Source organism: Dipodomys merriami, unplaced genomic scaffold, assembly GCF_024711535.1.
Source record: "Dipodomys merriami isolate MVZ:Mamm:240054 unplaced genomic scaffold, mDipMer1.0.p SCAF_21, whole genome shotgun sequence".
Taxonomy (NCBI): domain Eukaryota; kingdom Metazoa; phylum Chordata; class Mammalia; order Rodentia; family Heteromyidae; genus Dipodomys; species Dipodomys merriami.
In genome coordinates, this window is record NW_027203493.1 from 6,068,293 (window position 1) to 6,096,015 (window position 27,723).

Consider the following 27,723-nt stretch of genomic DNA (forward strand, 5'->3'; position numbering starts at 1 on the left):
AGCAGTTTGTTTATAGGGTTAATTGGGTGGGGGGGCAGGGGGAGGATGGGAAGGGATGGGAAGGGAAAACGAAGGAGGAGGCTAAAATGCTTGATAAGAAATGTACTCATTGTCTTGCCCATGTAATTGTAACTCCTCTGTACAGTATTTTCACAATAAAAAAATTAAAAAATTAAAAAAAGAATAGCACAATCCCAATAGAAGGCCACTCATTTGAGTTACTTTCTATACATAATTATAATTATGTATGTGTCTATTTGTGTATAAAGATGAAAAATACAATTGGATAATTTCAACATCCTGTGTATTCAATCTGCCTAAAACAGTTCAGCCATGACTTTTCAACTCTGACAATATTTTTATATTTTATAATCAAGTATAAACTTCCAAGTGTATTCTTACTTCTTATAAAAAGTCAGCTAATATTAAATGTACAGTCATGCCATAACTGTAGTAGCCAAATTTAATAGTGCTGTTTATCAGCCATCAACTTAAGACTGACAGATAGAGAGAGACAGAGACAGAGACAGAGATGGAGAGACAGAGAGCAAGAGAGAGAAAAGGAGAGAGTCATAATGCACAGTGCTACATATCTGGATAAGTAGGGCTCTAGATCCTCATAGCTAATGTTCAATCACCTGCTTGGCAGTCTGAGATGTCTCAATAGAATTCCATGTACATGTTTCATAAGCTTTTATCTTGGGGACACATAGTATCTACCATGTTTCTTTAGTTTCGATGGCATGTAAATAGTTGCTAGAATCCTGCAACTACAAAATATATATATTTATATTTATGTATATAATATATAATATATATATATTTCTAGCTTATTACATACTTTCTGGCAGAATATTTACCTGTGAAGAAATACATTTTGGCTAGAAGTCAGCAAGAGGATTCCATGCACAGGGATTTAGTAGTGGAAGAAGATGTTGGTAGGGAGGGTCTAGATTTCTGTAGAAGCCAGCTGTTATGAACCTTCAACATGTCCAATTCCCATCGCTGCTTCCATTAAAATAGTGTTTTCCTAAGTCCATTCTTTTAAAATCAAAGGTATTCCCGAATCTCTCCACTCTCATCCTACAAAATGGAGAGTTTCTGCAGCCTTCTATATATACTACATACAAATATACATTATATAAAAACACCATGCAAGACTAGATAGCAGCTGAAGATCTATTCCAGCACAGTAGATGAGTTTGCAAAACAAATCGCTTCACTCTTCTTCCAGGGAGATTTCTTCCACTTTTATGTTCAGATACAGCCTATGACTTTTTATAAATCATCATTCTTTTACATGAGAGCAATTATAAGGTGATTGTAGATTGATTTATTGGAATAAGTGGAACAAATTCAAATGAAGCAATTCCTCATTAACAGGAAGTAATTCCTAGTTGGTTCATCCTTGAACAATCCCTAGAGGATAAAGACTTAGGTCTTGCCAAGATAAAGTAACTAACTTCCAAATTATATGAAAAAAATCTTTAATGAGAATAGATCATTTCTAATCTACAGAAGTTACCCACACATGATTTCCAATTATGAGACAGATGATAGATAGATATACATAAATTTATGCATATATACACACACATATATATATATATATGTATATGTATATGACAAATACTAGTTAAACTAGCTCAAAATGTTCCTCCTTACATAGCCACACCACCGGATAAGACAGGATTACATCATCATGATAAAGCACCAAATAACAAAGGAAAAGTTCAACACAATTATCAATAAATAAAGACTTCAAAGTAGGAACAAGGATTCATTGGTTACAGAATGGTGGTGGTTACCGAATGGTGGTGTTAGCAGTCTCGGAAACAAGATTCATCTTTTATACACACACACACACACACACACATGCATACACTACAAATACAACTGTGTTTGCATTGGAAAATGTAAACACCATCTTGGGTTCTGAATCTGGATAATAACCCCAAGGTGTCTTGACTGATTGGCCTGTAGTTGGTAGAGAAGAAAACACTGAGGATGATGGGTCACATGATCAGAGTCAAAGCCATCTCCCAAAGCAAAAGCAGATATGAGTAAGTCTAGATCAGACCAGAGCCATTTGCTCAAGCAGATACAACTTTGAAAAATGATTGATGGGTAAATTCAGCTGTGAATTATTTGCTATTAGCAAAATCCATTAATTTTACTATAAGAAAAGTCAAAAAACTCAAAGTATTTTTAAAATAAAATTTTCAGGCATAATTATGGTCTAAATAATAGTGTTACATGGTACATGTATGAATAATAAAAATAACAAATAAATCAAATTAACATATCACCTCACATAAACTACCTATTTTTTCTCTTATTGTCAGGAAAGAACAGCTATAATTTACTCATGTAACCAAATTCCTAAGAACAATTCACCATTGTAATCCTCTTACTGCTCATCCTCTGTCTGCTAAGTGGTATCATTTGCTATACATTTCCCAATTTTCTCTGTATCATACTCCTTCACATCCTAATATCTCTTTTTACTTCATTTCTTTTCTAGATTCCCACATATATGTAAGATTATATAAAAGTTTTTCTTTCTGTATCTGACATGAATTACTTATCCTAATGTTCTCTAGCTCCATCCATGTTCTGAAAACTGTGAGATATGCATTTTTATTGTTATTGTAGAGTTGATATCAGAGGGGTTGCCATTATATATAAATCAGGTAATGAGTAATGAATACATTTCTTTTTAAACTATGTCTTCCCTTCCCTCACTCTCTCCCAAATTTTCCCTCTCTTCCCCACCCACAAGATGTACAGTTCATTTTCACATAGTGTCTAGAGAGTAATACCATTTCATTTGTTCACCCTTTGTTCCACCTTTGTGCTCCCTATTACCCTCCAAAATACATACAAACTAGCAAACAAGAAAAAAGGAAAAGAAAACAAAAACAGCAACAGCAGCAATTAAAAAATCTTTTTTCTAATTATATTAAGTGAAGTAAGCCAGGCCCAAAGAAACATAGGTCTCATGGTTTCCCTTATTTGCAATGACTAGTATATGTCTGAGTCAAGCAGAAAAGGTCAGATAAGTTGATGTTAGGGAAATGAACCCTAAGATATGTACTCAAATGTTTTTTTCTTTCATGGGATTGTTTCTAACACATTTATAATATTATTTCTTTGTTGCTTTGTATGTCCCTCCTGCACGGTATAACCCCTATTTTCACTGTATTTGATGTCAGTTTAATTTCTGGAGAGGAAGGGAAAAAACAAATTGTTTAAATAGGGATACAGGTGGACCCATTGCAGCAATGAGATGTACAAGTCGTTATGTCGAAAACAAACTTTACAAGTTTGGTGGGGGGGGGAGGAGGATTGGGTAGAGGGGATTGGGGGGGAAGATGGAAAGGGATGGGAAGGGAAACAAAGGAGGAGGCTATAATGCTTGATAAGAAATGTACTGATTATCTTGCCCATGTACTTGTAACCCCTCTGTACAGTATTTTCACAATTAAAAAATTTGAAACAAAAAAAATCTCTTTTCTTAGAGTACATTTCATAAAATATTATTTTATATGATCATATACACATAGCCATTGAACCTTTGTGATCTGCTCCTATGCATATTCTCCTTTGGCCTCAGGGTGTGAATATCAAGAGACCTATATAATTGATCAAGTCCTAATGTGTGTACATATACATTCATATACATATATATTCATAACAATTAATATATTATTTTAATCACTCAGTATGGTTCCTTGTAGGTCTGTAGGCAATTGTAGCTATCACCAATGAGGGAAACCATGCAACCTATGTTTATGTGACTCTGGTTTACTTCACTTAATACAATTTCTTCCAAGTCTTTCCATTTTCTTATGAATGTTAAAAATATCATTTTTTCTGATGGAAAGCAGAGAATGCCATTGTGTATACAAACCACATTTTCTTGATCCATTTGACCACTAATGGGCAGCTGGGTTGATTCAAAATCTTTGCTAAAGTAAACAATGCTGCAATGAATATGGTGGTTCTGGTCACTTTAGTGTGGCCTGGTTTGTAGTATTTGGATAAATACCCATGATTGGGATTGCTGGGTCATAGGGAAGCTCTATGTTTAGACTTTTAAGGAACCTTTGTACTTCTTTCCAGAGTGATTAACAAGTTTACATTACAACCAACAATGTAGTAGCATTGAACTTTTCTTCATGTATCTATTGGTCATTCTTACTTCTTCCTCTGAAAAGTCTCGTTAAGTCTTTAGCCCATTTATCAGTTGAGTTGTTGAGTTTTTGAGAGATTTTGGGGGAGGGGTTAATTTTTTGAGCTCTAAGAATATTTTAGATATGTGGCCCTTATCTGATCCATAGCTGGTAAAAATCTTCTCCTATTCTGTGGGGTTTCTCTTGATCTTGTTAGCTATGTCCTGAGAATATACTTTTTTATTTGAAGAATATTTAATTGTTTATGTATATATGTGTGTGTATACATATTTATTTAATACATGCTTTCTTTCCCATTCTTCTATTCATTGCAGTGCCATTGCAGGTAATACTGTAATGAACAGAGGAGGTCAGATAGTTTTTGATGCTATTTTTTCTCCTTTCATATGTCCATAGAGGATCAGGTGCCTTTTGACTAGCTCCTAGAGATGAATTGAATATATGCAATGAATAACATTTAATGATATGAAAATAAATTATGTCTCACTAAGCCACAATCATTAATGTGATAAATATTATTAGGTTATGATAGATACCTTGAGAAACTACTTCAAAGAGCTTTGAAAACAGTTGCTAGCATCAATGACTGCTCAATATCATGTAGAGAATACAAAGCAGAGATAGACACAGATCCCAGTGCTTTGACATAGATTTATCCTGAAATGAAATTTTAGTTTTCCTTTAGACTTAAGGAAGCCATAAATGGAAATACTATCAGGCTATTGAAATTATATGATTTACTCCCTTAAACTACAATCATTGAACCAAGTTGTATATAAACTTCCCCCATGGCAGTATTCATAAAATGACTAAAAGGCGCATCACATAGATTTACTCTGGCCTTGGCTATCCACAGAAAACACACAAGAAAGTGAGAAGTCCAACTGAGCTTTTCCAAGGACAATATTTGAATGAAGACTAATTAGTGTTCCAGCTGAGAATTATGATTTTATTATCTGTGATGAACTTAAGGTTCAATTTATCTACTAAGATAATTTGGATAACAATGAATTGGAACTGTCAAAATGTGGCTAGGGAATGAGTGAGCAGCTTAACAGCTAAAGGAATGTCAAAAGTTCTATAGGATAGTCATTAATTTAGGATTATGTAAAGCATGGAGCTTAAGTTTTATTGGAAATCTGAAGCACTTACTACATCACACAAAGTATCATGAATGGAACTCCAAGCACTTCCTCACACTCTATGCTGGAATTGCTCCTTACTCTTGAAGGGTTCAGGCTATTTTGTTTTATTGGGAGAGCAGGAATATGGTTCATTCTATGAAAATGAATCATCAAATGAATATTTGAAGGGTGGGGAAGTCAAATCCAACATATCCACATTATAATGAATTTTGTGTCTATGTGCTGGTACTGGGCTTGAAATTAAGGCCTCCCACTCCAGCTTCATTTCTTTGCTCAAGGCTGGCACTCTACCACTTGAATCACACCTGCACTTCTCAATTTTGCCTGCTTAATTGAAGATAAGAGTCTCATGGACTTTTCTGTCCAGGCTGGCGTTGAACCTTATCATCAGATCTCAACCACATGAGTAGCAGAATTAGAGGCATGAACCATCAATGCTTTGTTTATTTCTATTATTATCATTACTATTTGCATTTGCATGCCTAATAATGGAGGAATAAGTTATATATAAACTCTGATACAAGTAATGCTTGATATCAGTAAATACCATAATGTCTGTAATGAATGTGAAATTATACAAGCTATCTGCACAAAATATTGATGGGGATAAAACTGATACAAAGTGTCTACTATTCTATGATTTGCTGCAGAGAGCTGATTTTCCCTTGGTCTGAACTCCACCTAAATCCACACTAAGCCGTGAAATCAGGAAAAACTAAATTTATTTGATGATGCATTTGCGCCATTTGTGGAGGAAAATGCTACTTAAATATAATCATGTCACAAATTTTCACAAACATTTTATAAAGCAAGTTGTGGTAAAAAAAAAAAAAAGAAAGAAAGAAAAGCACAATATATTATGGTAATATTATACTCAAAAATTGGCATTTAATTAGTGAAGAATCTTGAAATGTTCAAACAAAAATAATAAATTCATTAGCCTGATTTGCATAACATATAATGTATATAAAAATAGCATACTCTACACTATAAATATCTACAGTTCTTATGTGCTAATCAAACTTTTCTTAACATTTCAGGGAATGGGAATGCTAATTAATCTGGTTTGATAATTGCACATTTACATAATTATCTAACTGTACTCAATCATGGGTGCAATGAAAATAAAAATAAACCATAAGCATATGTAATAGTAAAAACTAAATTGGAGCAAAAATAAAGATTATATATTTTGTAGGATTTTTCCTTGAAAATGATAGGTTGCATCTGGTCTTCAGTTCCACATTTGTATGGTGTAGCTCTTCAATTATGGATTATATTAATTTTACATAAAAAGCATCTGGTCCCTTTCAGATGGCCACAGACATGAGACAGATATATTGAAAACTTTGCAAATGTATTATCAGGTATTTTAAAGTACATAGGAAGATTAATGGGTTGTCTTTATTTTTGAGAAAAATGTATCACAAAGCTTTCCTCCCAGAGAAATACATTATTTCTGAATATGGAAAGGAAAATTATGTTTTTATATACCTCCATTCATATTGGGTATATATGTTAGGTGAGAAAATAACCAAGAATTTACATAATTGATTCTTTGAAAATCTGTAATAAACACTATTAATGGTGAAAAAGTATAACTCTAATTTTAAAAAGATACATAAACAATCTTCCATTAAGTAAAACAAATTTAATTGTGGCACATAAATCTCGAGTCCCTACAGAATCATTTTATAGCCCCCCTCATAGATCAATGCTTTCTACAGGTTCTGAATATCTAAGACAAAAAAAAAATGACACCCCCCAAAATATTTAACCAATGCTTCTCATTATGCGGATTTTATACCTGAGGAAATTTAATTCCAGTGAAATAATCACACATGGCATTCCTGAAAGGAGCAGCTCATCATTGCAGACAAATGCCACATTTCTCGCACTACTCCTTTTCATTTTTTAGTCCAAAGCTTCTTCATGGCACTTTTAATCTCAGCATTCCTCAGAGTATAGATAAGAGGATTTAACATTGGGGTGATGATAGTGTAAAAAACAGTCAAGGACTTGTCAATGGACAAGGTGGAAGGAGGTCTCACATACATAAAAATGCAAGGGACAAAGAAGAGGACCACCACTGTGATGTGGGAGCCACAGGTGGACAAGGCCTTGCGCCTCCCTTCCTGGCTGAGATTCTTCAGCGAGTGCAGAATGATTCCATAGGAGATCAGCAAGAGCATGAAGATGACCACACAGATGGCTCCATCATTGGCAACCACCGTGAGTCCAATCACATAAGTATCTGTGCAGGCCAGTTTTAATAGAGGGTACATGTCACAGATGAAGTGGTCGATCACATTGGGGCCACAGAAGGGAAGATTGTAAACAAAGAGAAGTTGCAGGATTGCATGCAAAAAGCCCCCGATCCAGGCCAATAGCAGCAGCAGAACACACACTCGTCGGTTCATGATCATCAGATAATGCAAGGGTTTGCAAATGGCCACGTAGCGGTCATAAGCCATGACGACCAGCAGCAAAATCTCAGCACCACCAAACAAATGTCCGATAAAAAGCTGGCTCATGCAAGCTTGGAAGGATATCGTTTTCTTCTCATACAGTAAGTCTATAATCATATTTGGAGTAACTGTAGTTGAATAAACAGCATCCATGAAAGATAAATAGCCAAGAAAGAAGTACATGGGGGCATCCAAACTTGGGCTCACCAGCACGGTCACAACAATGAGTAAGTTGCCTGCCATTGTCACAATGTAGATGAGCAAGAACACAACAAATAGTATTTTCTGACCCTGAGGGCTCTGAGTGAGCCCCAATAGCACAAACTCAGTCACATTGCCCCTTTTTTCCATATGTCCTTCTGATAGCCCTCATGTCAATGGTCAGAAAAAATCATACACAAATACTATTATCAATTAGTAACATGTGAGATACAGAATAATTTAGTTGTTCATTCCTAAAACAGGTAAATAGGCATTATGCTTTATTATGTTCCAAAACTGTCAGAGATAAGAATACAAGAGGTACTAAAATGTGATTCCTTACTTCGTTCTTACAGATTAAAAAAGAAAGAAAGAACATATTAGAAAGTTATGTGTGGAAAGAACAGAATATAGAGAAATGAGTCTCCCACGACAAGCTTTCAATCTTGTAGCCAATAAAATTGTCCAAATAGCTGGGTGTCAATGGCTTAACTCCTGTCATCCTAGCTACTCACAAGGCTGAGATTTGATGATCACAGTCCAAAAACGAAATAAGACAGAAAGTCTATGAGACACTTACCTCCAATTAACCTCCATAAAATTGGAAGTAAAGCTGTGGTTCAAGTGTTAGAATGCCTACCCAAAAAAGAAAACTAAGGGATAGTAGCACCCAAGTTCTGAGTTCTAGCTTCAGTACTGGCAACCAAAAAAAAAATGTACACATACCATACTATAAACAAAAATAAAGTACATGAAGAATGACGATCAATTCAAGCATAATGTAGTCTACGTTCAGTTTCAAGTTAATGAAGTAGAAATCATTTTCTAATTCAATAATCATAAAACCTTCACTAAGACCTGACATTCAAAATGAGAATATTTGACAAATTTAGCCTTTACAAAAAGTTACCATAAAGTAAAAAATTAACAACAGTAGTTCAGATTGTAGAGACTGTGTGTAGAGTTAATGCATAAACAAAAACCTCTAAAAGAAGCAATAAAGGACAAACCTACAGAATAGTGATAATGCCATGTATCACCAACTAATAAAAATATATCTAACTGTTCAGTATACAAATTATAGGAGGCTTAGTTTTGTCTGGAAACAAAAAAGTACAAAATTAAATACACGTGATATCTAATATCCTTCAGACAGACAAAAACTGATAAAGTTTAGAAAGTGGTGGGCACTATCTTAAAGGTAAAAAAATATAAATTGCAACCATATTTTCCTACACTACTAATGAAAACATAAGTTTTACTTTTTGTAAATAATTTGACATTCCACAGTGAAAAAATATAAATTCATACAGCTCTTATCTCAACATTTTAAAATTTATTCTAAAATTTTAAGAAAATTAAAGCCCTTAGTACCTAGAGAGTTGCATGTCATGCTATAGCACTGATCATTTTTTATCATTTTTATCACGCTTAAGAACACTACCCTTGCATTTTCCTCTCTACTTTTAAATCATCAACTTTCTCTTCTAGAGTGCATATCATCTGCCAGTATGTTTCTATATAGCCATGTTTTCAAAACTGTATCTATAGGCCTCACATCTCTTTCAAGTAAATATCTGCATAACTGTTCTTAAAACCACTCCCTCATTTTACAAAGTCCTGTGCTCAATTTTAGTCTTTCCCTTATTGGCCTACCATCTTATGAATTGAAATAACAATTACCTTGGGTTCTTGAGAGTCAGTTATTCAACTTATGAGACATCACCCTAATTCTTAACATACTAACAATGCTTACAGAAAATACATTGATTCTATCAAAAGATTTAGAAACACCTGCCTAATAAAATATCATTTAATGAACTACACTTGACATTACTTTCTAAGAATACTGGGATTATGGCAATTGAATTTGTGCTGGATTTTTATAATATCAAAACATCATTTAAAAGTGCTAGGAATTTGAATTAAGATGCATACTGTCTAGCACTCACAATGGACCCATGACGTGTATGATTATCAGAATCACATAGAAGAAGTTTTAAAAGAACGTTCCTGCTGTTTGTTGCATAGCATAATGCCTCGCTTAGAATCTTACCTATAAACATACTTTCTGGGTTACTGGTGGGAAGAAACTAGTCAGCCAGTCCAAAGTCTGTGCTGTGATACCTTTTCGTGGGTCCCGTGTGACAACAGCTTCATGGACTTGATGCCAGCTCTGAATGGACAGAGCAGAAGGACACATGAAGCTTCACTGGACCTTGAAATAGGTCCACCTGCTTCACGGGACCTTGAAATAGTTCTCACCATGCTTGTAAAAACTCTGCTTCATCACACTTCCATAGGAGAGAATGACATTTTTAATCATTGAGATTTTTTTAAATGAATACCAGAAAATATTCTCTGAGCTCAGGAATTCTAAGTCTTCATTATGAACAAAGATGCCTGAGATCTTCCTTCAGACAAAAATGGTCCTAATCACTCAGAAAAGGGAAGCATTTTGAAGTTAAATAAGGTGATGTTTGTAAGAGAAGAAAAACCATAAATTTGTGTTTTGTACTAAAGTTCCATATCAATAAAAGTGTAACAATAAAATGGCTTTTAAAACTTTTTCATTCTGACCTGTCTTCATACATCTTAGCTGAAGTTCAGACTACCCAAAAGATGGAGAACAATACTAAATTTACTGAGTTTACCATTCATTTTACCACTTCAAATCCTTAAAAACCCAGTCACAGGAATGCTGATATTGACATGCTCTGAGGTAAAGGCAAAAAGTCTGTGAACATCTCATCTGTATTTGAACTTTGGCACATATGCTAGAATCATTGGATGATGCATCACTAACTCCTTAATTAAATTCATTGGGACCTTAATCATAATTCTGAGGGTAGATTACACTTCTCCAGAGATTGCACAAGAATGACTAGATTTAACAGAAAACCCTTGAGGAAACTATGATGAGTGGGAAACTGGAGGCCAAATCATCAACATTGGGAAGTCCAGTCCAGGAAAAAAATTAAACATAAAAACCCTCTTGGTAAAAATCATGACCACAACACAGGTAAATAGGATGAGTGCACTGCTCCATCTGAAACTTCTCAGCTGACATCTAAATTGACAACCACAGTATGAGCAAAACTGACTTCAGAACAAGTCATTAAAAACTTGATTCAAATATAGTTGAAGCAAGATTTCCCTTAAGAAAAGAGTTGTTGCTTCTCACATAGCTTCAAGCAAGCAGTTGGTAAATTAGTACTCAAATAGGAAAAGAGAAAAACACATGAGAACTTATCAGTACTCAAATATTAGCACTCAAATAGGAAAAGAGAAAAACATATGAGAAATTATTCTTCACATTTTAAACATTCTAAAACAGTAAATACACACAATACAATAACACACATTTTTATGCTGTTCCAAAGTATTTAATTCATAAATAAAACATATCAAGTATTAAGGAAGTCAACCAGAAATTGATACCAAAATATAACTAATTATTATAAATTAAGAAGCAATCTAGGTGCTGGGAAGGTGGCTCAGTGGTAAAGTGCTTGCTTTGCAGCACCCAGCACCCTGGGCTTGATTCTTTAGCACCACATAAGCAAAATAAGCCAGAAGTGGTGCTGTGGCTCAAGTGGTAAGGTGCTAGCCTTGAGCTGAAGAGCTGAGGGACAGTGCCCAGGCCCAGAATTCAGGCCCCACGACCAACAAAAAAAAGCAATCTACATAAATTTGAAACACAAGAATCTAACTTTTAAAACTCTACTGAAATATATTTTACATGTAAAAGCAGCTACAAAGAAATTTTAAACTGCGTGATGCAGTAGAGGACAATAGTAACATTTCTATGTTATACTTTTCCAGCTCTGTAGGTGCACAATTGTCTTTTTTTTTTTTTTTTGGTACTGGGGATCGAACCCAGGACGTTGCACTTGCGAGGCAAGCACTTTGCTACTGAGCTACATCCCAGCCCTGTAGGTGCACAATTGATATATAATCAATTTGCTTTTCATAAGTGACATTGCAAAATGATTACCATATTTAAACTAATAAAACTATCACCTTGGGCAAAAACTGTTTTCTTTGATTTGCTTTTGTGTTTAAGAACACTGAAGCTATTTCTACTAAATTTTAAGTACATAATACATTCTTACCTGTAGCTAGTATGTTGTCATATCAATGCAGAAATCATTTATCTTTTGTAATGAAACTTTATAACTCTCCAGTCATTGCCAAAAACCTTTTCCTCTCTGTTTCCATGCTATATAAGTAAGACAATGGCTACTTCGACAACTGGTATACAATTATTATAATGCCTTCCAGATCCATACAGAATATTTTTAACACAAAGCTAAATAACATTCCATTGTATACATTCTTTATCCATTCATACAGTGTCAGACACTTCATCATATTATTGTAGTGGTTATCCTAAATAATGTCATATTGAAACCAAATGTGCATATATTTTAAGTCCTGTTTTATTTCATTTAAATAAACACAGAAATAAAATTGCTAGATTACACAATAAAAACAGGACCAGGAAATGTGACTCACTTTGTAACATACACTTATCAATCAAACAAGCAGCCCTTCTTTCAAGTACTAATAACAGCAGATAATAATCTCCAAATAAAAAGCATGGCTGGAGGTATGGATCAAGTAGTAGAGTGCCTGCCTAGAAGCATGATGCCACAAGTTCAAACCTAACACCAAAGGAGAGGGAAAAAATCAACTAGAAATTCTTTTCATCACCACCTATTTCCAACATTAAAAAAAAACTGTACACTGGTAATATCTCATTTTGTTTTGCTCTGTGTTGTTTCACTTTCCGTCACCTTGTAGTTGGAGACTGCATCTCACCAAGCACTACAAGGGGGCCTGGAAGTCCTAGTCCTCTCCTCTCTCTCTTACAGTAAGTTGAAAGGTAGAAAGCTTCAAGGTGATGCTAGTTGGACTTTTCTACCTGTTATAGGGGAAAATATTGCTATGTCTCATTTGGCTTCCTTAATTTCATGTAAAATGTATTCTAATCTCAAAAGATATTATTACATGGTTTTCAGTGAAAAGAACCAGATCTAGAGAATGCATTCAGTTGAGTAACCTTTTGTAAGAATTCATTGTCTGTCTGACGTTTCTGAATTAAGAACAAGCCTCTTCGCCATGGGAGATGCACGCTTCCTCAACCGGTGGTTAACTGTCTACACCAGAGTTTGTTCATAGCATTTTTCATCTCTGAATTTCTCAAGGTGTATATCAAAGGGTTCAGCACAGGAGTGATGATCATAAACACAACACTGAGGGACTTGTCGATGGGAAAGTTGGAGACGGGTCTCACATAGATGAAAATACAAGGAACAAAAAAGAGCACCACCACCATGATGTGGGAGCTGCAAGTAGACAGGGCTTTGCGCCTCCCCTCCTGACTGTGAGTCTTCAGAGACGATAAGATGACTCCATAGGAGATGAGGAGAAGAGTGAAAATGACCACACAGATGGCGCCACCATTGGCAACCACTGTGAGGCCTATGACATAGGTGTCAGTGCACGCGAGTTCCAACAGTGGGTACATGTCACAGATGAAGTGGTCGATGACATTGGGGCCGCAGAAAGGAAGATTGTACACAAAGACTATTTGAATAATAGAGTGTCCAAAACCTCCAGTACAGGCCACCATCAACAGGATAAAGCAAACCCTCCGATTCATGATGGTCACATAATGCAATGGCTTACAGATGGCCACATAGCGGTCATAGGCCATCATTACCAGAAGGAACACCTCAGCACCCCCAAATAAGTGCTGTATAAAGAGCTGACCCATGCAACCTTGGAAGGAAATGGTCTTTTCAGCATAGAGTAAATCCACAATCATCTTGGGTGTGATGGCCGTGGAATACACAGCATCCATGAGTGACAGGCAAGCAAGGAAGAAGTACATTGGGGACCCTAAGGAGGGACTGGCAATAATGGTCACCATGATGAGCAAGTTGCCCACCACTGTCACAATGTAGATGAGTAAAAACAGGACAAATAAGGCTTTTTGCAGTTTGGGATCCTGAGTGAGGCCCAAGAGGACAAATTCTGTGACATTGTTTCTCTCTGTCATCCTTTGTCTTCTATGGGGCTTGCATCACAGATGAGGGCTCCAAAGAACACTTCCTGACATCATGAGCAGTATTTAGAATCCAGTGTGTCATACAGAATATTTTGTAAATTTCTTCTACAATGCTGAACACATATTAAACTCTTAGTATCAAATAGAATGGTCTTCCAAAGAGGTCATGAGACCAGCCCCTGACATTTATTTCTCATCTATAGACCAACAATGAGAAGAGCTCAGCTGATATCAGAAAAGCAACTCCTTTTGTAATAGCCCCACAAAAGAAAATACTTAGGAGTTAACTAAAGAAGTGAGGGACCTCCAAGATGAAAACCTTAAAAACCTGAAAAAGGAAATCAAAGCAGAACTTAGAAGTGGAAAAATCTCCCATGCTCCTGGATTGGAATAATTAATATCATGAAAATGGCAATACTTCCCAAGGCTATCTACAAATTCAATGCAATATCTATTAATATTCCAACCTCATTCTTCAAGGAAATAGAAGAAGCAATCCAAAAATTCATATGGAACAATAAAAGACCCCGAATAGCAATAACAATCCTTAACAGAAAGAATAGTGCTGGAGGAATATGAATATCAAACTTCAAACTCTACTACAAAGCCATAGTAATCAAAACAGCTTGGTACTGGCACAAGAACAGACCTCAGGACCAATGCAATAGAATTGAAAACCCAGAAATGAACCCACAGACCTATAGCCACCTAATCTTTAATAAGGGAGCTAAAGAAATTACAATGGATAAAAGACAGCCTCTTCAGTATATGTTGCTGGCAAAACTGGTTAACTACTTGTAGAAAACTAAAGCTAGATCCTTATATATCACCCTGCACCAGAATCAACCCCAAATGGATCAAATACCTCAGAGTCAAAGCAAACACCCCGAAAACATCACAGAAAGGAATAGGAGAAACCCTAGGTCTCCTTGGCACAGGCTGAAATTTTCTTTTTTTTTTTTTCTTTTTGTTTATGTGGTCCTGAGGAATCGAACCCAGGGCCTCACGCATGCAAGGAAAGCACTCTACCACTGAGCCACCTTCCCAGCCCCATAGGCTGAAATTTTCTTAATAGAGACCCAGATACACAACAACTCAAGGAAAGGATGGACAAATGGGATTGCATGAAACTGCAGAGCTTTTGCATGGCAAAAGACATAGCTAGCAAGATCAATAGAAAGCCCACAGATTGGGAGAAGATCTTCACTAGTCGAATGATTTTAATTATGGCCAGAGTTTAAAGTAAAACAGACAAATACCCAACCATTTTTTCATGTATTTAATAAGTCATGGCTTAGAATTTATCAAAATTTTGTATAGATCTCCACAAGAAGAGCATGGAAATGCTTCTTGTTGCCAACTTAACTCTCTAAATATATGAAGAGACAAGGTCACCTCTTCTAGTTTGTAGTATTTGTGTTGTTTAATATGATCTGGGTAACACTATAAACAACTAAGAAACATTTAACTGAATAAAGTTGCACTCCAGTATTCATAGGGGTCAATATTTCACATATCTACAAAAAAAAGCAGCCTTTGTGACTTGTCCATCAAATCAGGATAAATACACTGGACTTGAAGTGTGCTTCCTGGAACAATTTCTTCATATCACATTTTCAGGAACTATAATTCTGTCCTTGTAACTTTACCTGTGTAAATTTTACAATGCGCATCCACTCATTGCCCTTATTTTCAGCAAATATTTTTAACTAAACTGAACATTATCATGATTTTTAACAGATATTAGATTAGTAACCCCTGTATTTTGCTGGATTATTTTTTTAGATTCTTTGTGCTAAGACTCCAATAAATGATAGAGAAAATAAAATGTAAAGTGAAAGGTAGTGAATAATTAAGTATTATATATATATATGTATATATATATATATATATATATATATATATATGGTTTCTGGACATAGTGCTCAAAAATGGAAGGTCACAATATTAAAACTACAACCTAATAAAGAAGAAAAGACCACTTGTTTTTGTTCTACTTCTAAAGGTAAATATGAGTAAGGTCAAAAGTTTTCACATATAAAGATAATGTGATTGAACTAGACAATTTCAGAAATCCTCTTCAAATTATTTACAAGACTAATTCATATAGTCCTATATTTTCACATTCTACTAACATCTTCATATTTTTATACTTTATACAGAGCAATTTCCAAATTTATCCTTTCTACTAAACAACACAAGCCAATAGTTAATGTGACATACTGACTACTATAACCACATCAATTCTAAAAGACTCTTGGCCACTAGGTAGTTAAATAGACCCAAAACATCCCTGGAGAGAGAGAGGCACGATTATATGGAATCAGCGTCTATACTGTAGTGTTGAACTCCCAGGGCCATTTATTTGCAGTCTATGTGACTTCAACAATTTAGAAAACTTTTCTGAGCATGTTTTATCATTTTTTTCTGTGAGGACAACATAGCATATAGCAATTATACATGTAAGTACATACAATATTGCTTTGTACCTAAAAAGTCTAGCTAAATGCTATCTGGCATTAATGTTCTTGAATGCTTTACTATAAAGCTTAGATCAGAAAAAAACTCATAATCTCTCTCATTTTAACACAAATATTGACATATTTCTGAATATAAAGAATACAGTATCTATAAATCATACAGTCTATTTGTAGGATAGAATAAATTTATATCTATTAGGAATATATATTTTACTATAACATTAAGAGTTAACATTGACCTGTAGAGAAATATATTTTAACAAAAATCCAGCAAGATTAGATGCGCATGGATTTTATAGTGGAAGACACATGCAAAGAGAGTCTAAGTATCATCAGAAACCACCTGATAGGAACTTGCTTACTTACTTGCTTGCTTGCTCATCATTTCTCTTTTCCTCTTTTCTTTTCTTTTTGTTTTTGCTTTTGTTTTTGGTACCAATCATGGGGCTTGAACTCAGAGCCTGGGCACTATTCCTGAGCCTTTTTGCTCAAGGCTAGCACTCTGCCACTTGAGTCGTAGCTCTACTTCTGGACTATGGTAACTGATTGATCTTAAGAGTCTCTTCAGATCTCGGACTCCTGATTAGCTATGATTATATGTATAAGCTACCAGTACTCAGCTCTGATAAGAGCTTTGTACATGGCTCATTCCTATCACTACTTTTACCTGACTCAGGAGGTGTCATTGTTGAAGCTATAGCCTGGCAATGGCACATTAAGAACATGAATCTACCAAAAGGGCTACAGTTCATTCTTCTTGTGCTATTTCATGCTTCCTGTGGTTTTTGTTCTGCTCCATCAACCATGCTGAGTTTGATCAGTATACTAAGCTATTATCTCCTTAACAGAGTAAAAGCTGAGCATTTTGAATATATTGTTTGGTGTTTCAAAAATTTAACACTTTACAAAAAACTAACAAATAGTAATAAGGGATTTTCAACTGAAAATATTAGGTCAGTAGTTTTCTAAAGAAAAACTACCCTAGATCCTACATGACAGGATTTTTTTCTAAACATAAAGCAATGCTAAACAAAAGGAATTCCAAGCTATGGAAACAAGAGGTTTCTCTTTGTTGTTCTTGTTTTTAATGTACTATATGAAGCAATTTCTTTTTTCTTCATCTTTGTCTTCCCTATGGTTTAATCCTTGTTGTCACTGTATTTGATGTTGGTACCTTTTGTATTGTATATACATTTATCTGAATTAGGGAAAGGAAGGAGAACAACAAAGTGGTGAGACAAAGGAAAAGGGTAAACCAATGCAACAGCCATACTCACAAGACACTATGTTGGAAATGAACTGTACATCTCAGGGAAGGTGTGTGTAGGGAGAAATGGGAGGAAAAAAGGGGCTAACAATGTTTGACAAGAAATATACTTATGTATGTAACTGTAATAACCCCTCTGTATCTCACCTTGACAATAAAATTAAATTTAAAATGTGTATAATATATAGGGCTTTACAGTCATTTTTGAATAAATGTAATCACTTTTATAATTTTATGTCTCTCTGAGTAACATTGGATAACATACAATGCTAGGCATCATTTTTTTTCCTTTGGAGACAGACTAAATTCTTGTTGAACCCATGTTAAGATTCACACGTTCAAGTCCATATAATGTTTCAGAAAATAATACACATAGGGTCCTCGGAGCTACCACACTGGTATATTATGTAATTGTGAATTTTTTAATTCAGGTATGTCTAAAAGAATTATAGTGCTTTGTTATCATACTATGCAAACTACAATACCCCATAAAATAAAATAATAAATCCACTTGTTTTCATATATTACATATAATGTAATCATATATAACTATATGTAATATGTATTCATATTTTATATATTATATAATATTCTATATCACATATATCAAGGATCACTCTTTTTATATTGTATGTTATCATGTGTGTTAACATACCCTATATTTATATTTTATGTGATATATATATCATATATTTCATGGATCACTCATTATTTGCCAAAAATAAACACCAACAAAGTACCATAAATATATATATATACATATGTGTATATATATATATATATATATATATATATATGTTTGTTCTAAGTACTTTCTAGCTTTGCTAGCTGTACTGGTTTAATTTGGGTGCACGTAATGACAATTGGTGATATTTAATCCATTGGCTGTATTTCAATATAGCATACAATTTTTCACCTGGTATCCATTGTCATTTTCCATGAGCTCACATTTTGGGTCTTGTTCTGCTTTCACTCAGGGTGGCTCAGCATGTTAGGGAGCTGTGTGCTCACAGAACTCAGGATAGCCTGAGGCTGATGAGAAGATCGACAAAAGGCTCCAACTGTCCACAGTTCCTGTCCAGGCAGGTTTTCCTCATCTGTCTTTAAGAGAAAAATGTACTGGATGCCTCAGATATAAAAACATTTAAATTTCAACATTCACTGTGTAAACATCTGAAGATTCTCACGCATTGGAAAACTTGCCTCATGGAAAACAGTTTTATATTCTTTGTGACCAAAACTAACCTAAACTAACCTAACCAAGTGTATTTTTTGGTAGCACTAATAAACAGATGCAAAATTTCAATATCAAAATCAGTTATATAGGTTTTCTTCTTAATTGTGTTAAAGCAAGAAAAAATGTTTACTTTCTCAACATTTAAGTTGATACTTGTTAAGATAATTAACAAGACAAAGGCTGGTATTCAATTAAGTGTAAAAACTGATAATGGCTGTTTCTCATAAGAAAGTGAAACTTGTCAATCCTTTACTCATTCAAATGACACCTTCCTAAGTAAGGTCTCTTCGTTCTTAAATATAAACATAACCCAATGTCTCCATAATCCCATTTCAAAAAATAAAAACTTCTACAAACAAACCCATCTATAAGAAATGATGCATACAAAAAGAAAACATGACACTCCTAGGATCTCAAGACAAGCCGCCACCTGATTTTTACCCGCCTGGGTAAAATCTGAGTTTTTAAAAAATCCTACTGGGTCATTCTAACAATAAAATAAATCTTCCCTTTATATGTATGTGCAAGCTAGGAGTTTTACATGGTTGCTATTATTAATGAGAGATATGATAAGGTCATTATAGATTTGTTTGTTGCAATATTTGGAACAAAATCAAATGAATTCATTTCTCTGGGGTAAATTTCTTTCTTTGGACATCCCTACTGAGAAAACACTTGGCTCCTACCAAAAAAAGTGTAGCTAGCAGATAAAATCATACGAAAATCTTCTAAGGTAAAAATTCTTCACTGTGTTTATTAATAATGTATGGCTTTCACATCATCAAATAGATAAAGAAGGAGATATTTGATCCAGCCTGAAAATATGTAATCCAGCCACAGTCCCCTTACATAATCACCCCAACCTAACCACTGTGAGAAGTTACTGCCCAAGAAGCTCAGAGGCTCAGTGGCACAGTGCCTTTTAATTGAATGAATCATGAAAATATAGCAGTATAAAAGAATTCTGAGTTCGATCCAAACACATACATTGCTTTGGAACACCATGGAGGTGGGATTTTAAAACAGTTGGGAAAATATTAATATTCCTATAAGAAGGTTCAACTGGGAACAAAGCCATGGCTCAAGTTGGTGGAGCACCAGCCATGAGCACACAAGCCAATGGGAGTATGAAGTCCTCCATCCAAAGCATCTTTTCTTTCTTTGTTTTTCAAGGCTCTATTATGGCATGCAAATGAATAAATAGCCTGGCAAGAAGGCCTCACATCTGCAATCCTCCATACTCAGGAGGCTGAGATCAGAGGATCATGGTTTGAAGCCAGCTTGGGCAGAAAAGTCTGTAAGACTCCATCTCCAAAGAACTATCAAAAGTCAAGCTGGTGGTTTGACTCAAGAGATAGAGTGCCAGGTGGAGCAAGCAAGCTAAATGAGAATAAGAGGGATTTTATTCAAGACCTGGAACTTATACACACACACACACACACACACACACACACACACACACACACACACACACACACACAAAAGTGTAACTAGAAATGTAAGATTCTGCTCCTGAGTTCCAAATAACTTTTAAAAGATTAATCAGAAAATATAAAACCACAATAATTTTATATGTATTCAAACTATAAAAGTATGTAAGGATTTTTTATGGAATTTTGGTTGCTCAAGCCTTTAATCCTAGCCTCTCAGGAAAATGATCTCTAGAGCACCATGGTTCAAATCCAGCTGGGGCAAAAGAGGGAATGAGACTATATAGCCAATTAGCTAGTGAAATGCCCAGCTGCAGGTGTGGCTCAAGTGTTTGAGCTCAGGAACTCTGAGTCTTGATTAAGAATAAAGATGTTCGAATCTTCCTTCAGACAAAATTGGTCTTAATCATTCAGAAAAGGGAAGTATTTTGAGGTTAACAGAGGTGAGGTTTTAAGAGAAGAAAAATCATAAATTTGTGTTTTGTACTAAATTTATATCCCATATCAATAAACATGAAATAATAAAATGGCCTTTAAAACTTTTTGATTTTGGCCTGTCTTCATACATCTCGGTTGAAATTCAGATTACCCAAATGATGGGGAATAACCCTAAATTTACTGAGTTTACCATTCATTTTACCACTTCAAATCCTTAAAAACCCAGTCACAGGAATGCTGATATTGACATGCTCTGAGATAAAGGCAAAAGGTCTGTGAACATCTCATCTGTATTTGAACTTTAGCACATATGGTAGAATCAATTGATGATTCATCACTAACACTTTAATTAAATTCATTGGGACCTTAATAATAATTCTGAGGGTAGAATACACTTCTCCAGAAATTCCACAAGAATGGTAACTACAAATGACCAGTTCTAACAGAAAACCCTAGGAAAAATTATGATGAGGGAGATACTTGAGATCAAATCATCAACATTGGGAAGTCCAGTCAAGGAAAATATTGAACATATAAAAACCTTCTTGGTAAAAACATCAGTAAATAAAGTGAGTATACTGTTCCATCTGCAACTTCTTAGCTGAGATCTAAACTCACAACCAGAGTATGAGCAAAACTGACTTTAGAACAAGTCTTTAAAAACTTGATTCAAAAGCCCACAGATTGGGAGAAGATCTTCACTAGCCATACAACTGACAAGGGTCTCATATCTAAAATATACTTGGAACTCAAAAAATTAAATAGCCCAACAGCAAATCCTCAAAGAAACAACTGCCCAATAAATAAGTGGGCTAAAGACTTGAAGAGAAACTTCTCTGAACAAGAAAGGAGGATGGCCAATAGACACATAAGAAATGCTCAACCTCCCTAGCCATAAAAGAAATGCAAAACAAAACAACATTGAGATACCACCTCAACCCAGTTAGAATGGCTATAATCAAGAACTCTAACAACAGATGCTGGAGGGGATGTGGACGGAAGGGAACCTTACTTCATTGTTGGTGGGAGTGTAAACTTGTTCAACCACTTTGGAAAGCAGTATGAAGGTTCCTCAAAAGACTTCACATAGAGCTCCCCTATGACCCAGCAATCCCACTTTTGGGCATTTACCCAAATGTTTACAAACAAGACCACACTAAAGCTACCAGCACAACTATGTTTATTGCAGCATTATTTACCATAGCTAAGATATGGAACCAACCCAAATACCCCTCAGTAGATGAAAGGATCAAGAAAATGTGGTATATATGCACAATGGAATTCTATGCCTCCATCAGAAAGAATGACATTTCCCCATTTGTTAGGAAATGGAAAGGCTTGGAAAAAATTATATTAAGTGTAATAAGCCAAGCCCAAAAAAACATAGGTCCCATGGTTTCCCTTATTTGCAATATCTAGTATAGGTATGAGTCAAGCAACAAAGGCCAGATAATGTGATGTTAAGAAAATGAACCCTTAGATATGTATTTTAATGTTTTTTCATGCATTTGTTTCTAACACATTTATAAGATTATTTCTTTGTTGCTTTGTATGTCCCTCCCCCACAGTATAACCCCTGCTTTCACTATATTTGATGTCAGTATAATTTGTGGAGGAGGTGGGGAAAAACAAGTCGTTTAAGGATACAGGTGGACCAGATGCAACTATGAGAAGTACAAGTTGTCATGTCGAAAACGAACTTTGGTGCCGGAGGGCGGGGGTGGGGGATTGTGGGGGGGGGACAGGGGAGGCTGGGCGGGGATGTGAAGGGTAAACAACGGAGGAGGCTGCAATGCTTGATAAGAAATATACTCATTATCTTGCCTATGTAATTGTAACCCCTCTGTACAGTAAGTTCAAAAAAATTAAAATTAAATTAAAAAAAAACTTGATTCAAATACAAATGAAGCAAGTTTTCCCCTAAGGAAAGTACTGTTCTTAGCACATAGCTTCAAGAAAGCAATTGGTAAATGTATATTACTACTAAAATAGGGAAAGAGAAAAATATATGGGAAATTATTCTCCATATCTTAGTATTCATGATACATTCAAATATGTAAATACACACAGTACTATAACACACATTGTGACCCTGTTCCAAAGTATTTAATGAAAAACACATAACAAGTAATAAGGAACTCAACCAGAAATTGATACCAAAATATAACTAATTATTACAAATTAAGAAGCTATCTACATGAATTTGAAACATAACACTCTAACTATAAATCTCCACTGAAATATATTCTACATGTAAAAGCAGCTAGAAAGAAATCTTAACCTGCATTGGATAGCAGTCATAGTTCAATAGTATCGTTCTTATGTTATATTTTTCCAGCTCTGTTGGTGCACAATTGATGTACGATCAATTAGATTTTCATACGTGACATTGCAAAATGATTACCACAGTTAAACTAATAAATACAACTATCACCCTGGGTAAATACTATTTTCTTTGATTTGCTTTGGGTTTTAAAACACTTAAGTTATTTCTATTAAAATTTTAAGTACATAACACATTCTTAGTGTAGCTCGTATGCTGTAATATCAATGCAGAAATCATTTATGTTTTGTATTGAAACTTTGTAACTCTCCAGTCTTTGTGAAAACCATTTTGGCCTCTGCTTCCATGAGGTTGACTATTTTATATGCTACATAAATAAGACAATGCCTATTTTGCTTTCATATCTGGCATACAATTTATTACAATACCTTCCAGATCCATATAGGATATTTTCTAATACAAAGCTAAATAACATTCCATTGTAAATTTTCTTTGTCCATTCAGCCAGTGTCTGACAGTGCATTATACTATTGTAGTAGTTATCCTAAATAATGCCATATTGAACACAAATGTGCAAGTCCTGTTTTACTTCATTTAAGTAAGTACACAGAAATAGAATTGCTAGATTACACAATAAAAACAGTACCAGGAAATGTGACTCACTTTGTGACATACACTTATCAATCAAACAAGCAGCCCTTCTTTCAAGTACTAATAACAGCAGATAATAATCTCCAAATAAAAAGCATGGCTGGAGGTATGGATCAAGTAGTAGAGTGCCTGCCTAGAAGCATGATGCCACAAGTTCAAACCTAACACCAAAGGAGAGGGAAAAAATCAACTAGAAATTCTTTTCATCACCACCTATTTCCAACATTAAAAAAAACTGTACACTGATAATATCTCATTTTGTTTTGCTCTGTGTTGTTTCACTTTCCGTCACCTTGTAGTTGGAGACTGCATCTCACCAAGCACTACAAGGGGGCCTGGAAGTCCTAGTCCTCTCCTCTCTCTCTTACAGTAAGTTGAAAGGTAGAAAGCTTCAAGGTGATGCTAGTTGGACTTTTCTACCTGTTATAGGGGAAAATATTGCTATGTCTCATTTGGCTTCCTTAATTTCATGTAAAATGTATTCTAATCTCAAAAGATATTATTACATGGTTTTCAGTGAAAAGAACCAGATCTAGAGAATGCATTCAGTTGAGTAACCTTTTGTAAGAATTCATTGTCTGTCTGACGTTTCTGAATTAAGAACAAGCCTCTTCGCCATGGGAGATGCACGCTTCCTCAACCGGTGGTTAACTGTCTACACCAGAGTTTGTTCATAGCATTTTTCATCTCTGAATTTCTCAAGGTGTATATCAAAGGGTTCAGCACAGGAGTGATGATCATAAACACAACACTGAGGGACTTGTCGATGGGAAAGTTGGAGACGGGTCTCACATAGATGAAAATACAAGGAACAAAAAAGAGCACCACCACCATGATGTGGGAGCTGCAAGTAGACAGGGCTTTGCGCCTCCCCTCCTGACTGTGAGTCTTCAGAGACGATAAGATGACTCCATAGGAGATGAGGAGAAGAGTGAAAATGACCACACAGATGGCGCCACCATTGGCAACCACTGTGAGGCCTATGACATAGGTGTCAGTGCACGCGAGTTCCAACAGTGGGTACATGTCACAGATGAAGTGGTCGATGACATTGGGGCCGCAGAAAGGAAGATTGTACACAAAGACTATTTGAATAATAGAGTGTCCAAAACCTCCAGTACAGGCCACCATCAACAGGATAAAGCAAACCCTCCGATTCATGATGGTCACATAATGCAATGGCTTACAGATGGCCACATAGCGGTCATAGGCCATCATTACCAGAAGGAAGATCTCAGCACCCCCAAATAAGTGTTGCATAAAGAGCTGACCCATGCAACCTTGGAAGGAAATGGTCTTTTCAGCATAGAGTAAATCCACAATCATCTTGGGTGAGATGGCCGTGGAATACACAGCATCCATGAGTGACAGGCAAGCAAGGAAGAAGTACATTGGGGACCCTAAGGAGGGACTGGCAATAATGGTCACCATGATGAGCAAGTTGCCCACCACTGTCACAATATAGATGAGTAAAAACAGGACAAATAAGACTTTTTGCACATAAGGATCCTGAGTGAGACCCAGGAGGACAAATTCTGTGACATTGTTCCTCTCTGTCATCCTTTACTCTTCTATGGGGCTTGGATCACCAATGAGAGCTCGGAACACTTCCTGAAATCAAGAACAGTATTTAGAATCCAGTGTATCATACAGAACATTTTCATCACTTTCTTCTACAGGGGTGAACACATATTAAACTTTTAGTATCGAGTAGAATGGTATTGCAAAGGGGCCAGAAGATCATCCCCTGACATTTCTATTATTCCTGAAATGATATGCTTTAGAACCTAGCATTTAAAGAAAATCAAATACCCAACAGTTTTTTCATACATTTATTAAGATGATATAAGGTCATCTCTTTAAGTCTGTAGTATTCATGATTCATGATCAATATGATATACAAAAATATCTGAAAAAATATTTAACTAAATAATGTTGCATCCCAGTACCTATTAGGGAGTAATATTTCATATGTCAACAAAACAATCAGTCTTTGTGAATTGTTCATCAAGTCTGGATAAATACATTGGACTTGAAATGTGACATCAGAGTTCTCAAGCACTGAACATGCTGCTTCCTGGAACAATTTCTTCCTATCACCTTTTTCAGGAACTATAATTCTGTCCTTTGTAGCTTTGCCTATGCCAATTTTACAGTGCACATCCACTCATTGCCCTCATTTTCATCAAATATTTTTAACTAAACTGAACAATATCATGATTTTTAACAGCTATTGGTTTAATAGCATCTTTATTTTGCTGGGGTATTTTTTTAGATCTCTTGTGGTAAAACTGGTAATAACAATGGAAAAAAATAGAAAGTAAAGTGAAAGATAGTGAATAATGAGGTATGCTTTATATATAAGACCTCCTTAGACATACTGCCCAAAAATGGAAGATCACAATGTTAAAATCACAACCTAACAAAGGAGAAAAGACCACTTGTTTTAGGTATGTTTCTAAAGGTAAATATGAGTAAGCTCAAAAGTCATCCCATATAAAGATAACATGATTGAACTAGATCATTTTAGAAAGCCTCTTCAGTCAAACTATTTACATGACTAATTCGTGTAGTTCTATATTTCACATTCTATTAGCATCTTCATATTTTTATACTTCATAAATAGCTATTTCCAAGTTTATCCTTTCTACTAAACAACATAAGCCAATAGTCAATGTGACATATTGACTACTCTAACCAAACATCAATTCTAAACGTTTCTCAGCCAGTAGGTAATGAAATAGACCCAAGACATCCCCAGAAGGAGAGAGAGAGAGGCATGTTATATGGAATCGGGGTCTCTGCTGTCATGTTGAACTCCCAGGGCACTTATTTGCAGTCTACATGACTTGAACAACTTAGAAAACTTCTCTGAGCATCAGGCATCGTTATTCTGTGGTGACAAACATAGCATCAACCAGTTATACAGATCAGTACATACAATATTGCTTCATACCTGGAAAGTCTAACTAAATGATATTTGTCATTAATGTTCTTGAATGCTTTAATATAAAGCTTGGATTGGGGGGGGAAGTCATCAGAATCATCTCATTTTAACACTAATATTGACATATTTCTGAATATAAAGAATACAGTAACTGTAAATCATGCAGTCTATTTGTAGGAAAGAATGAACTTATATCTACTAGGAATACCTGTTTTACTAAATAACTGTGAGAGTAACTGATCTATTTTAATGAAAACACAGCAAGATTAGAAGCACATGGATTTTATAGTGGACAAAGACACATGCAAATAGCGTCTAGGTATCTTCAGAAACCACCTGATAGGAACTTGCTTACTTACCTACTTGCTTGCTCATCATTTCTTTCTCTTTTTCTTCTTTTCTCTTTTTTTATTGTTTTTGTTTTTGGTACCAGTCATAGGGCTTGAACTCGGGGCCTGGGCACTGTCCCTGAGCTTTTATGTTCAAGGCTAGCACTCTACCGCTTGAATCATAGCTCCACTTCTGGACTTTTGGTAATGAATTGAACATATGAGTCTTCTCAGATCTCAGCCTCCTGATTAGTTATGATTACAGGCATAAGCTACCAGTACTCAGCTCTGGTAAGGGCTTTGTACATGGCTCATTCCTATCACTACTTTGACCTGACTCAGGAGGTGGCATTGTTGAAGCTACAGCCTGGCAATGGCACATTAAGAACATGAATCTACAGAATGGGCTGCAGTTCATTCTCCTTGTGCTATTTCATGCTTCCTGTAGTTTTTGTTCTGCTCCATCAACCATGCTGAGTTTGATCAATATACTAAGCCATTATCTCCTTAACAGAGTAAAAGCTGAGTATTTTGAATATATTGTTTGGTGTTTCAATAATTTAACACTTTACAA

At 35.3% G+C, this 27,723-nt stretch overlaps 3 protein-coding genes across 5 annotated transcripts; all 3 read right to left on the reverse strand.

Moving 5' to 3' along the window:
- Positions 1 to 7,248: 7,248 nt before the first annotated feature.
- On the reverse strand, positions 7,249 to 8,169 carry LOC138833897 (olfactory receptor 4A15-like). Its single transcript, XM_070032323.1, has one exon. The coding sequence runs from the start codon at positions 8,158 to 8,160 to the stop codon at positions 7,249 to 7,251; it is 912 nt and encodes a 303-aa protein (XP_069888424.1). The 5' UTR covers positions 8,161 to 8,169.
- Positions 8,170 to 12,183: 4,014 nt separating this feature from the next.
- Positions 12,184 to 14,077, reverse strand: LOC138833713 (olfactory receptor 4A5-like). Of its 2 annotated transcripts, XM_070032005.1 has the most exons (2): positions 13,179 to 14,077; positions 12,184 to 12,217 (listed from the first exon to the last, which is right to left on the reverse strand). In XM_070032005.1, the coding sequence occupies exons 1-2, from the start codon at positions 14,075 to 14,077 to the stop codon at positions 12,184 to 12,186; spliced, it is 933 nt and encodes a 310-aa protein (XP_069888106.1). The 2 variants fall into 2 exon arrangements, with proteins under 2 accessions (XP_069888106.1, XP_069888107.1); XM_070032006.1 differs by lacking the exon at positions 12,184 to 12,217 and having other exon boundaries at positions 13,154 to 14,077.
- Positions 14,078 to 24,126: 10,049 nt separating this feature from the next.
- LOC138833714 (olfactory receptor 4A5-like) lies at positions 24,127 to 25,433 on the reverse strand. 2 transcript variants are annotated; one of them, XM_070032009.1, is made up of 2 exons: positions 24,535 to 25,433; positions 24,127 to 24,139 (listed from the first exon to the last, which is right to left on the reverse strand). In XM_070032009.1, exons 1-2 carry the CDS (start codon positions 25,431 to 25,433, stop codon positions 24,127 to 24,129), a joined length of 912 nt encoding a protein of 303 aa, XP_069888110.1. The 2 variants fall into 2 exon arrangements, with proteins under 2 accessions (XP_069888110.1, XP_069888109.1); XM_070032008.1 differs by lacking the exon at positions 24,127 to 24,139 and having other exon boundaries at positions 24,510 to 25,433.
- Between the last annotated feature and the right edge of the window lie 2,290 nt (positions 25,434 to 27,723).